This window comes from Hydra vulgaris, chromosome 03, assembly GCF_038396675.1.
Source record: "Hydra vulgaris chromosome 03, alternate assembly HydraT2T_AEP".
Lineage (NCBI taxonomy): Eukaryota > Metazoa > Cnidaria > Hydrozoa > Anthoathecata > Hydridae > Hydra > Hydra vulgaris.
In genome coordinates, this window is record NC_088922.1 from 69,860,036 (window position 1) to 69,880,268 (window position 20,233).

The 20,233-nt window shown below is 28.6% G+C and overlaps 1 protein-coding gene across 1 annotated transcript; it reads left to right on the top strand.

Annotated features, from left to right (window-relative positions):
• The first annotated feature begins 7,706 nt into the window (after window positions 1-7,706).
• On the top strand, window positions 7,707-10,732 carry LOC136078878 (uncharacterized). Its single transcript, XM_065794695.1, has 2 exons — window positions 7,707-9,948; window positions 10,092-10,732. The coding sequence occupies exons 1-2, from the start codon at window positions 7,707-7,709 to the stop codon at window positions 10,730-10,732; spliced, it is 2,883 nt and encodes a 960-aa protein (XP_065650767.1).
• Window positions 10,733-20,233: the final 9,501 nt, after the last annotated feature.

Sequence of the window (20,233 nt, forward strand, 5' to 3'; positions counted from 1 at the left end):
TTTTTAAATTTAAAACTTGATGTTCTACATTTATCTCTTATGTTAACAAGAATTACTGCATTGATTTCTTATGTTAACAAGGATTATGGTATTGATCTATTTTGTTAACAGAGGTCACTGTATTGATGTCTTATGTTACCAATGATTACTGTATTGGTTTCTAATTAATATTATTGATACTTAATAATAATAATAATAATAATGATAATAAATGAATATACTTTTACACTTAATTTTTGCTAAAAATTAAAGTTCCTTTTTAAAAATTTAAAATGCCTTGCAATTTTGTATTTTAAAAGAAAAATGTGCGATACAAATATAACATAAGTCATGAACCAATATAATAAATCAGTAGTATTATATCTTTTAAATCAAATCAAGTATATATATATTTTATTTATTTATTTTGTTTATAAATTTTTATTTAAAATTGAATAGCATTACATGTAATGAATTGTACATTTTTATTCATCATTAAATACTAAAAAGAAGATTACCAAAAAAGCATGCAAACATGTATAGAAAAGTGGAACTCACAATGTTTAGAGGTCGCTGTATATGTATATATATATATATATATATATATATATATATATATATATATATATATATATATATATATATATATATATATATATATATATATATATATATATATATATATATATATATATTTATATATATATATATATAAATTTATTATTGCTCTGTTCTTTAAGAACATTGAGCACTCTATTTGTAGAATACACTGACATAATTTATATTTATTTATATATTTTTTTCTATTCAACCATATCAATAAAAATTTACAAACGCTCATCGTAAATTAATAGAATTCGGTTAGGTGTCACTTGTCCAGAAGGCACAGTATAATTATGTAAAATATTTTTATATTTTTCACCTGTAAGTAGTACAGTACTGTAAGTAGTACCTGTAAGAAGTACACCCCCAAATTTGAATTTTACCCCCACCATGTTTAATAGTTTATGCTAGACATAGCTCCTTTAATCCTCTCCCTTTTCTTCGCCTAACATACTGACGTCTATTCGTCCCAAATATTTGAAATTTAGATTCGTCTGTAAACAATACCTTGTCCCACTGATATTTCTGCCACTCTTTGTGCTCTCTGGCGAACTTTAATCTTTTTTCTTTATTACCTTTGCGTAGTAAAGGTTTTTTATAAGCTACACAGTCTTTTAACCAGATTTTATTAAAGATCGTTGCACAATTGATGCATGTACTTAAGTTACTCTAGCTCTTTTAAGATCTTGAACGAGTTCTCTGCTTACTTTCTTGTGATATCGTAGCGCTGTTATTTTTAAAAACTGTTCATCACGTAGGCTTAACTTCTTGGGATGACCGGACTTCTTTTTATCCACTACATCACCAGGTTCATTATATTTTTAACTACTTTTGAACTGAAACTCGCAAACATTTCACACGTTTGGCTATTTTAACCTGACTACAGCCCTCTTCATGTAAAACAATGATGCGATTTCTGTCATTTATTGATATTATAGGCATTTTATTAGTACTAAAAAGTAATTTTATTATAAATTACTTTTCAGTACTAATAAAATGCCAAAGACATCAATAAACTTTTTCGTCTTGAAAAAATTTATTGATGTCTTTGGCATTTTATTAGTACTGCTGTATGTAATAATTATAATAATAATACATAATAATAATAATAAAGTATCAATAATATGAAGAATAATTATAATACAATATAAATTGTATGTACATATGATAAATAATTATATATATAACATAAAATGTAGCAATTATAACACAATAATAAATAAATATAATATAGATAAATGATAAATAAAGCAAAAATAAAACCACTCATTTGTTAAAGAAATTATATATCAAAGACAACTTTAGTACAGAGAAATTATAAAAAAATACACTCCAACAATATATTTTTTAATTGAATTCTGTTGAGCAGTAAATAATCCGTAATAAGGGGATACTTTTTTTTTTAATTTTTTTATTAATGCAGGAATACACTGGTTCTATTGGGAAATACATTGTTGTTTTATCGAAAACTTACCATATTTAATTGTGTTGAAAATAGAAGAGTATAGCTTACTATTTTCTGTATTAGTCGGGTCGTTCAATAGTATATTTTGATAAACCGGTAATTAATTCTGTATAAAGGTTTGAGTTGTGATTATTGAAGAAGATATATTTGGAATCGTATATGCAAAAATGTAGAGTAATCAACCTTGGGCAACCCGTTGAAGAGTGCATTTAGAGTCACTGAACGATAAAATGCCATTTGCATATTGCGCATTCTTGTTAATGCTAATATTTATGATTAAACTATTTGTTATGGACTGGTTTTAGAATTATGAACACCTATTTGATTGTTTATTGGTTTAAAATGACTTTTATTTGATTTTTTGTTACAATAGACCGTTGTATTACAGGCTGTATGTGTTGCTTTGCGTATTTCAGGAGTTACATTTTGTTTTTGACCCCAAACAATACAACAATAGCAAAGGTGAGAAGAGAATAAAGAATAATAAATCATTCGAAGAGTTTAGATAGGAACATAGTAACGAATTAGAGAAAGCATACTGTTAGCTCGTGGAAGTTTTTTTTTCACGATGATACAGTTGATTATACCGAGATAGGTTTTCATCAAGATATACTCCAGGATACTTTATATATTTTAACGGAAAAAGTTTTTTTCCGTTAACTTTTATTTTGAATATTAACAACAGTTTTTTGAGGGGAAAGAAAAATAATGTATCCAGTTTTATTGACATTCAATGATATACGATTACTATTTAACCAGTTACATAAGCAATGAAGATCTTGATTAACTTATATACAAAGAGTTGTAATTGATTTGTTAATATATAAAAGATTGGATCAACAGCATAATGATGTGCCATAGAATTTTTTAATGAACAAGATAAATCATTTTTATATAATAAAATCAATAACGGCCCAAAAACGGAACCTTATGAAGCGTCGTATTTAATAACTTAATGTGTGAATTCAAATCCATTAATTGAAACAAACTGAGTGCGATCCCTGATATATGAAGAAAACCAATGATTAGCAATACCACGTATTCCGTAGTAGTTTAACTTTTTTTATTAGAGTGTTGTGATCAACCGTATAAAAAGCTTTTTGAAGATCTATGAATACACCACAAACAAAGAAACCACTATCAATTGCACCACAATTCATTTCAGTGATGCTAATAAGAGCATGAGAAGTTTAGTGATTTGAGTGAAACCCAAACTGTCGAATAAGAAAACAAGCAGAATTATTCAAAAAGTTGTAAATACGAGAATACATAAATTTTTCTAAAAGATTGTTGACATTTGATAATAATGAAATTGGTCTGTAGTTATTACATTCAAGTTTTAAGTCTTTTTTATGAATTGGAAAAGTTTGTTAAATATTCTATTTCGTATTTTAATTGAAGTCAAGATTCCTCGTATTATCCAAGGTTTGAGATCCCTTGATAAGCAGCAATTGCTGACTTTTTTTAATGGTGCATGTTTATCTAAAAGAGAATTGAAACTTGTGAAAAACTCTTCAAATGATTTATTAGTCTTACTTTCGTCGACATTGATTACATTAGTCCAGCTAATTTTTGAGAAATCACAACATAATTCCTCGCAATTTATTTTTTTTTAAATTCCGACGAAAAGTGCAGCTTTTATGAGAATTAATTTTGGTTACATAAAATGGATGTATGAAAAATTGGGATAAATGATCTGATACCGTTGAAGTAAAAATAACGGCAAAAATATTTGTAGAAGTTGCATTAGAAAATATGTTATCAATTAGAGTTTTGGAGTGATTCGTGATTCTTGTTGGAATGAAATAAAAGGAAGAAAGTTATTTAAAGTAATGGTTTTGTTTTTTTCCAAAGCTTTTCAAAAAGTGGAATTAAATATGGTTTAATAAATTCTGAAATATTCATATTAGAATGGCGATAAATACAGCCAGTAATGATGTTTGATTTTTTAGGAAAGGTGATTTCCGCAAACACAGATTCTAAAAACTTTCGCTTAAGCATATTAAGATTATTTCGAGGTTTATAACTTAATGTATTAGATATATAAAGTAAAGCTCCTCCGCACTTCTTCAAAATAAGATTTTTTTGAATGTGCTGATAAACATAACCAGTAAGATTTAATGGGATAGTTAGTAGGATATCATTTTTTTAGTTTAGTTTCGGTTATCTCGATAATAGTGAATTCATGGTTAATAAGAGATAAAAGTGAGCCAAATTTTTTTTTGTCAAAATTTTTAATAAGAGAAGCAATATTTAAATGAAAAAAAAAATTATTCTTGTCGATGTTGGCAGAATTAAAACATTCTATGTCCATATATTTTCATTTAATAGGGTTTTCTTCGAGGTTAACGTCATTGTCATTGTTGTTATTAAGTTGATGGGAAATGAAATTATTAAGTTCGTTTCCCATCAACTTAATAACATTATAAAGATTAGACTATATGGTGTTCGGAAAAGATGATATGTTGTTTGAGAGTTTATTAATATGAATCACTTTATCATTTACTGTTTGCAGACGCAGCTCCTCATCAGATATAGAGCTAAATGGAAAAATATATTTTCTACATGAAATACAGAACCAAGATGCTTTAGAGTTTTTCAATATCCTAAATTCCATACCACTCATACGACAACATTTTTTATGAAAAAGGTTTAGGCAATGATTACATTGAAGGTAGTAATGGTTTGCATTAATTTTCTTGAAACAATCTTTGCAGTAAGTAGACATTTAAGTAGTACAGTTTATAAAATGAAATGATTGAATGAAGTAAAATAAGGAAACAAACAGCAATATGAACCGCAGTATAACCAAAAATATTTTTAATAGAATAGAAAACATAAATATTTTTTCTTAAAATTTATTGACAAAAAAATTATGTAAAAAAATGCTAAAGTCTCTTAAAAAAATTTCAACAAAATGTTTTTTAGCAATAATACAAAAAATACTTATTTTTATTACAAATGAATAACATTTTTAAAATCTCTATAAAAATACGCTTCTTTTGAGACCCAGGTTGACATACTTTTGAATAACTTTTTTTTCAACAATATTAGGGACTTTACCCTAAATACTTAAGATTTAAACCTAAATATCTTTACAACTTGACGTGATGGTGAAAAATGGTTTGCATATTTGAAATCAGCATATTTAATTTGTTTTAAAAAACCACCTAGTTAACAAGATATGCACCATAAAATTTTATTTGTTTATCAGTGTTATATGTAAAATATTCTAGTTATAATAAGTAAAAATATATAATAATAAATTATTAAGTTTATACTCAGTATTATAAGTTAATAAGTAAAACTACAGTAACTAAGTTAACAAACTATATAGATATATAATAATAATAAAAATAATAATAATAATAATAATAATAACAATAATAATAATAATAACAATAATAATAATAATAATAATAATAATAATAATAATAATAAGAAGAAGAAGAAGAAGAAGAAGAAGGAGAAGAAGAAGAAGAAGAAGAAGAAGAAGAAGAAGAAGAAGAAGAAGAAGAAGAAGAAGAAGAAGAAGAAGAAGAAGAAGAAGAAGAAGAAGAAGAAGAAGAAGAAGAAGAAGAAGAAGAAGAAGAAGAAGAAGAAGAAGGAGCTTCTAAAGGAAGCGCACTAACCACATGCGGCCGTGGCGCAGTGGTTAGAGCACTTGCTTTAGAAGCAGGAGATTCAGGTTCGAAACGAACTCATATATTCACGAAAACATATAACCGCAACTTTTATACAAGCAAGACGTGTTTTAAGAGAAAAGAAAACTGTAAAAAAAAAGTAATTTTTTAATGGATTTGATGAAAGAATACAGAGGCGTAGAAAGAATTTTTTGGTGTTAAAGATAGGTAACTTCCAGACATGGAGCAAACTGCAAACATTTACATGTTTATACTTATGTCAAATAATAAGGGTTTGCAAAAAATTGCGATTATTGGAGGCTGGGAACAAAAAAGCCGAAAAAATTTCGCCCCCCCTGCCCCAAACGTGCGAGCAACAAGTTGATGAAGTATTTTTTGTACTATTCTTAACTAGACTTATATTCATCGATAAATTTTAAGTTTCATAGTATTATCTATTAGCGTTTAAAAATTATTACCATATAAAATTTGCAACCCCCTCAAATTGAGGGGGGTTTAAACTTTATATGGTCATAATTTTTAAACGCTAAAATATTTCAAAATGAAATCTAAAATTTATCGATGAATATAAGTCTAGTTAAGAATAGTACAAAAAATACTTCATCAACTTGTTGCTCTCACGTTTGGGGCAGGGGGGGGCGAAAATTTTGGGGCTTTTTTGTTCCCAGCTTCCAATCATCGCAATTTTTTGCAAACCCTCATTATTTGACTTAAGTATAAACATATAAATGTTTGGAGTTTGCTCCATGTCTGGAAGTTACCTATCTCAAACACCAAAAAATTCTTTCTACGCCTCTGAAAGAATATATACTCTTTTTATTTACAAAGCCAAGATGCCACCACGTTCAATTGAGGACATCTTTGATAAGCTGAAGTGTGATATAAATACCTTTGAAGATAATTTTCTAAAGAATATTGATGAAATATGCTCGCATCCGAAAGATGTAATTATACTAAATATGAATCTATTATTGGAAAATCTAATTCGAACTCTTCGAGAACGGCTATTTGCTGAAATAGTAGATGCATTTTGTACCGATGAGTTTAACGAGATAAATGTAACACTAGACCCAGTAAACCCAGTCGAAAAAAACCTTCCTAAAAGGTATAAAACGAATTTATGTCTTGACGATATTTATATATTCTCAATCACGTTATGTGAAAAACAGTTTCACAAAGAAATTATTAAAGTTGTCATCTCAACAAAAAATACCGACCAACTTTCACACGATAAATTTCTAATTTTATCATTAAAAGAGCTGATTCATATGTCAAAGGAAATACAGAAAGAAAAAAAAGAAAGAAAACCCCGGACCCCGCTATCCTTCAGCCGAGTCAAACGCCGAAACTAAAACTCGATTGTTTTGCGCATAGTGAAAATAAAAAAATTATTCCAGATGATACAAATAGTATAATTCAGCAAACTTTGGATAAAACATTTTCACACGATAAAAATCAACCACAATTATTAAAAACGTATGCAAATGTCGTAGCTCAAATAAAATCAACCGCAAGTACCAATGAAAAAACAAAAAATTTAAATACGGATATTATTCTAGCATCACCAAAAACAAACAATGATAAGTTTATTTTAGTTGGTAGAAAAAGTCAATTCAAAAAACGCAAAATTTGCCTATAATGAAATAACATAGTGTGTCAGAGGCCGTTTTTGGCACAAAAATTTCGGAAAACAAAACAATTGCTGGCGAAAGAATTGTTCGTAAATTTGAAATTTTTATTGGAGGCATAAGCAACCATATTAATGAAGAGCTTTTTAAAATCTATATGGAGACAGAAATTGGAATTACCCCGTTTTCGGTATGTTTAAATAAAGAAAACGAGTATAACAGATCGTATATAGTTACCATAAATAACACAGAAAAAAATAAAGTATTTAACCCTTCTCTATGGGATAACAATATAATAGTCAAACCATTTCGAAAAAAGCGCTTAAGTTTTAACTTAGCCCAAAATCTGGAAAACAACGGCAACCAGGAAAATTTCTATAAATCAAAATGGCTTCCGACAGCGTATTAAAGAAAAATAAATTTCTCATAAAATTATGTACTTTTAATTGTCATGGGCTTAAATCAAACATTGAATACACTGAATCCTTGATAACTTCCCATGATATTACTTTTATATGCGAACATTGGATATCAAAACTTGAACATTCAATAATCAAAAATATTTGCAAAAACACCCACTCTTCGTACTTCCACCAGGCAAATAAGCGCGAGCAAGGTCGGCCGTTTGGCGGAAATGCGTTTCTGGTTCGGAAACATATGTTTCAAAATGTCATTATTTTATATGAAGATGATCATATTCTTGCTATAAATCTTGTTAAAAATAATACTAGCATTGTTATAATTGGTATTTATCTAACTTCATCGCGGAATAATCGAACATCATTAGATGAATACACAAATCAGTTAGATATAATTAAAGGCCTTGTTAATAATTATGAGGGTATCGGCGAAGTAATTGTATTTGGTGATTTTCAATCTTTTCCTCTCGAAATATACGATTTACTAGAAAGATCAAGTCTCACAAAAAATAATTACTCCGCGGCTCTATCAGAATTTATAAAATCGAGTGAATTTGAACTAGTGGACGTAATTAAAGGTTCAGGCCCTAAGATAACATATCAACATAATACACTACCAAATGCATCATATATTGATCACATAGCTATCTCAAAAAACACTTCTCTTAGGTATTACAACTGTTTTGTTGCCCCCTTTTCACCTAAGAATATGAGTGATCATTTGCCAGTATCAATTGTAATTGAACTCATTGGAAGATCTCTCAAAGAGAATATTTACAAAATGACAGACAAAATTAGCATTCCAAATTATGCTTGGAATAATCAACGTTTTATACAATTATATAATGATTTCGTAAATAATAATATTAAAAGTCTTAGCCTTACAAATAACAATTACGATAAAGAACTTATCAAAATCTATAATTTGATTACAAAAAGTGCATTTGAGGCTCTTAGCCAACACTTATCTGAGAAAAAACAATCATTATATTCGAAATCTTGGTGGACTCCCGAGTTAAATAGGAGTAAAAAAGTTCTTACATTTCATTTTAAGAAATGGCGTGACACGGGTTTCGTAAAAGATTTAAGTTCGCACATTTTTAACCAATACCTAATGGCACGAAAAAATTTCCGAAACGCTGTTAAGAAAGCACAAAACTATAACCTTTACAAAAAATACATAAAAATCGAGATGTTAAAAAATACCAATCCAAAAAACTTCTGGAATACTTTTAGAAATATACAGACTGATGCAAACTCAAAATTATTTACAATAAATAATAAAAAGGACAAGGAGTCAATCACAAGAGAATTCGCCGATAGTTTCGAAAAACGGTTGAACACTAAATCTATAACGCATACCGCGACGAGTTTTCAAGTTCCACCTTGTACAAAATTTGACTTTGTAATAATATCAGATGAAATTATAAGAACGGCTATCTCTTGCCTAAAATTAAACAAAACCAAAGATGCATTTGGAATCTCTGCAGAACATTTAAAATATTTGCGTTGTGAAGCCCAAATAGAATGGCTAAAAAAATTCTTCACATTTTCTCTTAATCATGGTCAAACGCCAAAGTCGATGTCTACATCACTTATAATACCACTTGCTAAATCTTATAAAAAATCATTAACTGATCCAAATAACTACCGTGGTATCAGCATCATTCCAATCTTCACAAAACTAATCGAATATATAATCCTAATATTCTGTCCAGATCTAAAAGAAGCTCATCCTCTTCAATTCGGTTTCACCAAAAATAGCTCAACCCTACACACCGAATTTGTTATTAGTGAAACAATTAAACACTATAACAACAACTCACCTGTTTATCTCTGTTCCCTCGATGCTGAAAAAGCTTTTGACAACTGCAACTGGGACATTCTTTTTGAGAAACTGTACAATAATAAAAAATTACTACTGTATATTGTTAATACAATATCGTCATTATACAGGGAAAGTTGTGCTTCTGTGTCTTATCTAGGTTGCAAATCATCTCCATTCTATCTAACGCAAGGAGTGAGACAGGGATCGATTCTCTCGCCTCATTTGTACAATCTTTACACTCAAAACCTACTAGAAACCTTACAAAATGAAAGTGTCGTAGGAACATCAATAAATGGAAACTACACGGGTGTTGTAGCATATGCTGATGACATTATACTTCTTAGTTCCACCCTCTCTGGCCTACAAAAGCCAATTAATATCTGTAACATTTACACAAAAGAAAATTGCATAAAATTGAATGCTGACAAAACCGAGTTTTTGGTCACCGGAAAACATCAAATTAAAAAATGCACGATAACACTCAACCCAAAAAAATAAAACTAGACAATAAACTTACTCATCTAGGCTTTATATGGGACACAAAATATTCACCAATTACCTCACTTAATCGTTTAAACATTGATAACCGAATATCCCATTTCCGGGCAGTAATACAGTCTTTAATTCAAGCTGGAATTCGTTTTGTTCACCCAAACTCTATTGTCCAGTTATATAAAACTTTAGCTGTTCCAACACTAACGTATGGTCTTGAGCTTTGCGACCATAAAGAAATGTTATTGCAAAAGCTTGATATAGTAGGAAGAATTGCACTGAAGTCACTACTAAACGTTTCAAAACATAGTAAAAATTATATACATCCCCTATTTTGTATTGAAGATATATCTATAGTTACGCAACAAAATAAGATAAACTTATTTATTCGCCTGTTGAAAAATAAAATGACATTTGATATTCTTAAGTCGCAGTTGAACAACGAATCAGGTCCACGACCTTTTGTAGATAGCGTCAAGGCTCTGTGCAATAGTCATAAATTAAATATAGAGAAACTGATGCAACACAAAGAAAAAATAAAAATTACTGGTTTAAAAAATATAATTCCTGAAACGGATCTTAAAATCTTAAAATGTGCAGTTGAGTACTGGAACTCAAAAGAACAAAGAGCAATCTTCAAGGATGTTCTTGAAAATAAAATTCCTAGATCATAGAGATTTTTTTTTTTTTTTTGAAACTTTTTATTTACCTTACTTGTAATATATAGTGGGTGTTTAACAAATATATAAATTAAAAAAAAATAAAAATAAATATATTCGCGTAAGGAAGGAGGCGTAAACTTCTTAATTAAATGCACTTCCGCGGTGCTCTGTGACAAGACCGTTAGTTCTTCTTACCTAAATAACAATATAAAAATAATAAAAAAGAAGAAGAAGTATAAATAAACAATAAATAAAAAATTAATGAAAAATAAATAAAACAAAGTTAAAAAAAAAGAAAAGTATAATGACATTAAATTAAAAGCGTATTATAAAATAAACTAAATTCTTCATAAATTTCACTACTATCTTCTAGTTCTACTATTGCTTTTTCTTCTTTCTTCTTTCTTTTTTCTTAGTTTACTTTATTCTTCTTTTTGTTTTTCTACTTTTTAATTTTTATTTTATTTATTTCCTTCACTTTCGTTCTTTTTTTTTTTTTTTTTTTTTTATCTTTATTTAAGTTTATTAAGCGTTCTTTTTTTTTTTAATTCGAAGTTCTTTTATCCTTTTTTTTCTTTCCTTCCTTTTTGTATGACTTTTTATGTGCGTTTGTTTAAAGATGATTTTTAAGATTGTTAACGAATTATTTATGCATATAAAATAAATCATTATTTACGTGGTATTATAATTTGGTTTTATCTTTATTATTTATATTTATCTTCTCTCTTTCTCTTTTATCGTTGAAAAAACGCGACCGCCATTTGCGAAGACCTACCACCGATGATGACGATATATATATATATATATATATATATATATATATATATATATATATATATATATATATATATATATATATATATATATATATATACCTGGTCAAATTATAAGACGGACTAGAAAATTTTATAAAAAATGGAAATTATCTTGTGATACCATACAGGAATTGTGTATTTACCAGGTGCAATATATGTTTTTTGCTTATCCATTTGATTATCTATATTATATTACAAATAAAACATTATTATGAAAGAACAGTATGTATTTATTGACTCTTTAAAGAAAACGGACATAAATATACTTAAATGTCAATATTTTGTTGAGCCACCTTTAGCCGCTATAAGAGCTTTAATTCTGCGCAGCATGCTGTCAATGCAGAACTGTACCGTCTCCTGCATTTGAGGATGATGATTCCAGACGTAAATTATTCTTTCTATGAGTTGAGGTTTGTTTGTAATGACATTTTTAGCCACTTCTCTTTTCATCTACTTCCAAACGTTTTCTATGGGGTTCAGATCCGGGCTATTACCCAGCCAATCCAACAGAGGAATATTTTGCTCTGTTAAAAAAGCTTTGACAGATCGAGCTGTATGGCAGGGAGCTCCATCTTGCATAAAAGTGAATGGTTCCCCATTTGGAAACCATTCTTGGAGCTGCGGAATCAACCGATTTTGCAAGACATTTTTGTACTGGTCTTACTTCATCATACCATTTACGACGTACTGCTTCCAGTGCCTTTGCTGCTGATGACTGACCAAATCATAACTTTTGTAGGGTGCTTCACAGTCTGAACAACACAGTCAGGATGAAATTTTTCTCCGTGACGACGATGCACAAACTGAGCTTTGTTCTGCAAAATTTCAAATGTGCTTTCATCATTGAAGCAGACCTGTCAAAAATAGCAACAAAAAACACTAAACATTTATGGTGGTCTTCTGTCATCATAGAAAAAGGTTAAATGCATTACTTGTGAAGAAATTGAAAAAAAACTGTAACAACTTACCGATCTCCAGAGATCCAGATCTTTATCACGGGACTGTTTGGCCCACGTCAGACGCTTTGCTTTTATTGCAGGTGTTAACTTGAGCTTCCTGGAAGGGCGGCAGGCCTTAAAATCTAAATCTATTAATTTTCTTCGAACAGTGCGTTCAGAAGCATTCATATTAACAACTTGGAGTTGCGATGTTATCAGTTCTGTGGTAGAAAATCTGTTTTTAAGGCAAATTTTCTTTAAAGATCTTTCTGCCCTTGGAGTGAAAATAGGCTTTCTGCCTCATTTTTTCTTTCGTTTTGGAATCAATTCTTCCCCTGACTCAATTTTCTGTTTTATGCGTCGTATACTAGCTTCAGATATCTCCAATCTTCGTGATATTTCGCGATTTGAAAGTACTTTAGCATTCACAAGGGCCTTTATTTCAGCTTTTTTGCGTGGTGTAAGATCGGCTTTTTTACCCATGCCTAAAGTGTTCAAACTTATTATTATTTATAAACGTTGGACACAAAATAAACAGTTAAACGCGTAATATGTACTGTAAAACTGCTAAATAAACAAACACTTCAGATAAACACGTCCGCAACTGAAGCCACCGCGAACGCGACTGGAGCAGCTTTCGACTTTTACGCGTTAATATACTAATTGACTCACACTGTAATACCATATATGGAAAATACATACAAACACGAGTTGTATAATAAATTTCCTACATAAAAATCCATCACACCCATGTTTAAATGTGAATTTACTGCATATAAACTGGTATAACGCGATAGATTCTTAAAAAACTCAAGTGCGTCTAATAATTTGGCATATATATCGATGGTCAAGAGCACAAAGGGAATACGTCCACAAATCATTGTTTTAAGAAATCTGAATTTGAAAGTTTTAAAATCTATAAAAATCCAAGATATTTTTAAATTGTCATGATTTTTAACTCAATGCATTCTTCAATTAATTATGTCTTGATTTAAACTATTTTATTTTCATCTGTTTTACATATTTTAATACAATATATGTTAATTAACTCAAAACCAAAAAATGTTGGACGTATTACCTTTGTGCTCTAGACAATCGATATTTATATATATATATATATATATATATATATATATATATACATATATATATATATATATATATATATATATATATAATATATATATATATATATATATATATTCTGAATAAAGATCCTTATTCAGATAATTACATCTTTGTTCAGAATATTTATAAGTAGTACTAATATAAAGTAAACACCTGTCAAATTCAATAATAATAAAAATAGAAATAATTATAATACAGGAATAATAGTAACGATTATAAAAAATTTATACTATTATAAAAATAGTAATAACAACGACAAAAACAATAATAATATAACAAAAACAATAATAAATAATAAGTAATAATTGTAACAACAGTAACAACAGTAATATTTATTTTGATAAAAATAATGTAATAATAACAATAATGATAGTGATGAACAAAATACTAATGAATATATTTCTGTTTAAAAACGATTAAAATAATTTAAGAAAAGATTTTTAATTAGTATTATAATACAACGGAAAATAGGAAAATGTTAGATAAATAGAAGCTTAGAGTTAGAGATAATAAGTTGTAAAAAGTTATAAGATTTATAAACAACATTTTTCTAAAATATGATTTAAAAGATTTTAGTTGGAGATTGTTCTATGCTTGTTTTATGCTTGTATGCTTTTATGTTGCATGGATTCACAACCATAATGAACAGTTCGATATTTGGGTACAGATAACTTAAAGTTGCAAGCAAATCGTAGAATATTGATAAATGTAAGAGGTAGGTTATTATAATTTTTATTCCAAACACATAGGCTATTTGGTAGCTGAGTAAGGCCACAAAAGATAAAGGATTTTTGATTAAAATAGAGTAGGGGAGACCGGCGCTAGTTGCAACAGGGGTAAGTTGCAACAATGCGGTTTAAAGAATGGTTTTCATATTATATTAATTTTCATATTAATTTCATATATATTTTTAAATAAAAATAGTATTCAATCAAAAACATATTATTCTGCGACTAGGTTCTCGATGGCAGAGGACCTAAACTATGGAACACACTATTGGATAACGTATCAAAAAAAAAATTCATCCCTTGATCAATTTAAAAATGAAATAAAAAATAAACTTTTGAAAATTGAGAACGAGTATGACTTCTTCTGAAACTTTTAAATAGGAGTAATGACTTGTTTTTTACTTGTTATTTACTTTTTTTTTCCTAATATTTAGTTTTAATCGTGCTTACGTAGGTGTATTTTTTCAAAAATTATCAGATGTTTTAGATAGACATCAGTTTTCTGCATCTAATATTTACAATGTTGATGAGATTGGTATTACCAGTGTGCAAACAAAGATAATTACTCGTAAAGATATTATGCATGTTGGAGCATTAACATCTTGAAAACAAAGGACACTAGTGACAATGGTGTTAGCAGTAAATCAATGTGGTAATAGCGTGCCTCCAATGTTTCATTTTCTAAGAAAGAAATTTTTTGATCACGTTATTCGTGATGGACCAAATGATAACATTGGTTCTTCGAATGGGTCAGGCTGGATGAATGAGAAATGCTTTGTTACTTACTTGAACCACTTTATTCGGTATGTCAAGCCAACAAAAGAAAGCCTTGTGCTATTACTTTTAGACAACCATCAGTCTTATTTGTCTATTCAATTAACAACATTGTGTAAAGATAATGGTATGGTTTTGCTTTCTTTTCCTCCTCATTGCTCACATAAGTTGCAACCTCTAGATAGATCTGTGTTTGGAATATTAAAAAAATGCGTAGCTAATGCACAAGTCTCGAGAAAGAGGCGTCCTGAGGGGGGATCGTATGGGTGTGTCTAGCCCCTACTAAATTTACTAGTCGGTATATTGGACAGTGGAGTTGGCAAATTGGGTCTATAGTTGGCAGTCGGCAAATGTCAGCTAATAAGGACTTTTTTTTTATATATAAAGATTTTAGTCTACAAAAAAACAGATACGTATCCCCACCCCACCTCCTATAAAACCTCTTCGTAACGGCCCTGTTCATGGAAAATATAGCCAGGAAAAACAATGAGCATGTGTAAGTTGCCCGGAATTACAAAAATAGCTTTATAGCATTCTCTTACACAACAAAGCATAACTTCTGGTTTTAGAGTGGTAGGAATATTCCCATATGATAAAGATATGTTTGCAGATGCAGATTTTGCTCCATTATTTTTACTGATCGTCCAGCAACTCTATATAACAGGTATTGATATTAGTATATCAACTTCAATCTCAGATGCAATTCCATCTCCGGTATCATTAAAATTTTCACCAAAAAATGTAAGGCCTCTACCTAAAGCACAATCTAGGAAAGAAATACTCTCTAGATCAATAGAAACTATGCAGAAATTCTTACAGATACTCCAGTAAAGCAGCGACTTATGGCTGAAAAAGAACTTAGTTCTAGAAAGAGAAAGTCTAATACTTCTAAATCAACATCAAAAACATTAAATTTGAATTATATGGAATTAATGTAATTTTTTTACATTAAAAAAAATAGTTTTTTAAATAAAATGCCATTGTATTTTTATATCCTAAAAACAGAAAAAAACAGAATTTCAATAACCCTAAAAACTTCTATTGCCTTTTTCTAAACTTAATTGTTGTTTATTTGACTAAGAGAATTTATTTTTTTCAAAAACATTCTAGCGTAATAAAAGTATTGCGGCTCAATAAAAATACCATGGCCGACGACACGGGTTTCAAAGTGGAGGAGCACAATCGTCAATTTCTAAAAAAAAATCCTCTATATCTAAAATTTTCTTCAAAAATAAAAGGTCCTTTAAAAAAAAAGTTTGGGGTGGGGGGCGTGTGCCCCCTAGCCCCCGTGTCATCGGCCCTGAATACTAGTTTCTTTTATTGTAATTATAAAATTTTCTTTGCCAAATAGAAATTAAAGATTAACCAGTAACTTTTTGTGAACTCTGCAAGGCTTATACTTTCAGGGTATTGTGTTGCCCCCCTTCACTGTTGCAACTTGCCCCGGTGCAGGGCAAGTTACAACATTTTTTTTTCATTTTTGTTTCACTATTGCGGAACAACTAAGTTTTACATTATATTTATTAATGACATAATGACGTAACATTAGCATTTTAGCTAACATGCCGTTCAATCTGCTTAAATTCAATGCTAAGTCTTGAAGGTGCAATTCAAATGTTAAATTGAAGTCTATTTTGACTCCAAGATATTTAATAGTTAACTGGATTTATTTTCTGCCCTCTTAACCTGAAATTTAATTGCTTATTTACTTTTGTTTAAACAGATTTAAATATAATAATTTCTGTTATTTTTAGAGGTAAGGGATAATTTATTTGGGTTAAATCGCGATAAGATTTTAATTTAACTTTTTAATTGGGAGCAAGTTGGTGTCATCCACAATGTGACAAGCATTAGAAAATTAAAGTGAAACATTTAAATCATTGATAAAAATGAGAAAAAGTAACGGTCTTAGTAAGAAAAAGTAATGATCCTGATTTATTATAAATGATTTGACACATTTTTGATATGTTTTGTTGACTTTAATTTTATTGCAATATTTACTTAAATTCTAGTATTTTACTGTAATATTTTACTGTAGTATTTTACTGTAGTATTTTACTGTAGTATTTTACTGTAGTATTTTACTGTAGTATTTTACTGTAGTATTTTACTGTAGTATTTTACTGTAGTATTTTACTGTAGTATTTTACTGTAGTATTTTACTGTAGTATTTACTGTAGTATTACTAAAGTTTCAAAAAACGTTGTGATTTTATATAAAGCTCGTAACTACCTTAATAAAAATTGCTTAAGCCAAATTTATCACTCTTTTATCAACAGTTAAATAAACTATGCTGACACTGCTTTGGGGAGTACCGTAAAAAGTAAATTAAAACTTCTTTATCGTAGTCAAAAACATACGATCCGCATAATTAGCTATACTGATCGTTTTACATATGCAAAACTTTTTTTTACTGAAATGAGATTATTAAATTTATTTGAACTCAATGTATTTAAAGTTTTATATTTTGTATATTTATGGAGAAATAATCTATCCCCTACCGTTTTTAATAATACTTTCAAACTCAAACCTAACACCAAATACGATATAAGAAACATAAATTTTAAGACTCCACCTATGAAATAATATTGTTTTGCGGAATTTCGATCTATCAACTTCCTTTTAACTTTTCAAGCTCAATTTAAAAAAAAGTATTCATTCATTTGATAATATACTCAGATACTTTTAATATTTTGAAAATTGTTATACAACTTGGATTTTAGTACTTTTTAATTTTTACTTTTTTAATATGTTGTACTTGTAATTAAGATTTTAATTTAACTTTTTAATTGGGAGCAAGTTTTAACTTTTTAATTGGGAGCAATCTGACAGCACAATCTTGTGATCTTCTTTCAGATCCTAGTTTATGTTTCATTGTTAGTAGTTTATTACACAGATCAAACACACAGCACATACTGATTCTTGATGTATAGGTTTCAATTTTTTTTCTATCGCATAATCATTGTGCATTAATAGTTAAAGTATTGCGCAATATAAATAATAGACGCAGAGGCTACTAAAACTAAAAATTATAGAAAAAAGCTCTACTGATATTTTTATAACCCTATTTCAGATAAACAATTTTTTTTGTACTTATTATTTATATATATTTTCGTCATTAAGAATAATGTAAAAAAATTACTACTAACATTATTCTTAATTGAATTAATTGATATGACCGAATCTGGTTGAAGATTAAACTAAGGGGCTAGATGATAAGACTCTACCATTTAGCCCCTTTGACTTAGCCCCGTCTTACATATAGCCCCATTGACTTCATTTAAATATTAAAAATTAAATAAAAAATTAATAAAAATTATAATCTTATTAAAATATTTTAAAATTAAAGATTTTCTTAATTTTAAAATATTTTGAAATTAAGAAAATTTATTTTTATTACTTTGTTTTTCTCTAAAAAAAATATTTGCTATCACGTTGTGCATAAAAATCATAAAAAATGGCAATGTTTATTTGAAATCTGCTGAAACAATTGTTTGCAAAACAAGAACTTTGAAATTATGCATACTGTTGAAATGTGCAAAAATATCGAATAAAATCTGAAGCAAATATCACAAATTATCCAAAAGAAAATCCGATCCGAAAAGGTTGGATCCGAAAGGTTCCAACAAAAAGCTAGTTCCATAGAGAAACACTATAATTCAGTGGACTTAAAGTGTTTCTAAAATCAACTGTAATTCAAGCTCGAAATCTAAGGCATACTGAAAGCCCTAAGTCATGTAATTTTCTGAAAAAACTTGTATTTACCCTCAGATAACACGATCCCCTGCTTAACTCATATTTGTTCAAAAATGACTTATGGTGCATCTGACCCGTTCAATTCCAAAATCTTATTAAAACTTTGAATGAGCGAACTCTGAAAATAATGATAAAATTTAGGAGTCATGTAAATAAATTTGTTTGATCAAAACAATTTTTTGGTTTTTAATAAATTTTTTCTTATCTAAGTTGAACAAAAAAAAAACTTTTTTAAAAATTGAATTTTAAATTTGTGATATTGCGGTGCGCTATGGCGATCTGTTATTTGGATGTTAATTTTGCGATATTGTGATGTGTTATTGGAAAGTTAAATTTGCAAAACTGCGATGTGTTGATAAGAATGTACCGAACTCAGGAGATGGTAATGAAAGTTCGGTCAAACTGTTCGGTTCGGTCAAACTGTTTTCCTTTGAAATATCGAATGGTAGTTTTAATTTTTATTATTTTATTTTTAAATAAAATAATAAAAATAACAGTTAAGGATATAGTTGTCTGTATAAACAGTTAAGGATATAGTTGTCTGTATAAACGGAAAGAAAAATTTAAAAACGCATATTTATACCTAAGATATGAATGTTCAAAGCTTAAAAGACCAAACTTTTTTTTTTAATTCCTTTTTTAATTTTTGTTTTAAGTGTCTATGAAAACCTGATGGTCTTGTCACAGAGCACCGCAGAAAAGCATTTAGTTAGGAAGTTTACACATCTTTCCTTACGATAAAGCAAAATATACCCAGAACTCTTTACGAACCCTGGATCTCTTGCTTATAATGGAATCGCCCAAACAACTTCGCCACAGCCACCTAATATATATGACATAAAATTTTTTAGATATAAAAATGTTTGTTACTATTATTATTTAAATTTATTGAAAACCCAATGTAACACTATTTACAAGGTAAAAATATAAGAAAGTTCTTTCCATTGATTTTCACATAATAATTATTTCTTCAAAAATTTGTTTAAAAATGTCTTTTGGTCTTTGCAATTCGGTGCTCTAATGCAAATTTTAGAGTTTTTTAAGTTTCTGAGGTAATTTTACTAAGTGCTATTTTCACCTTCTTTTTTGTTTTGATTTAAATTATTAAAATTTAACGTCAGACATAGATATCAGAAATAAGAGGGTTGAAATGAAGGGTTGTTCAGTTGTGAAAAAATAGTTACTGCCATTGATTTATTCTTAAAAAAATGATTAAAAAAATTTAGTTTATTTTATTTGATGCAGTTTGACATTTCCTGGATTTCAAATTGAGAATTTGTACTTACTGTGCTTCGAAACATTCAAAAATTTTCCAATTCTACCTAACTTTTCTATTAATCAGTCTCTATTATAACATAGCTCCGTATGGTAAGT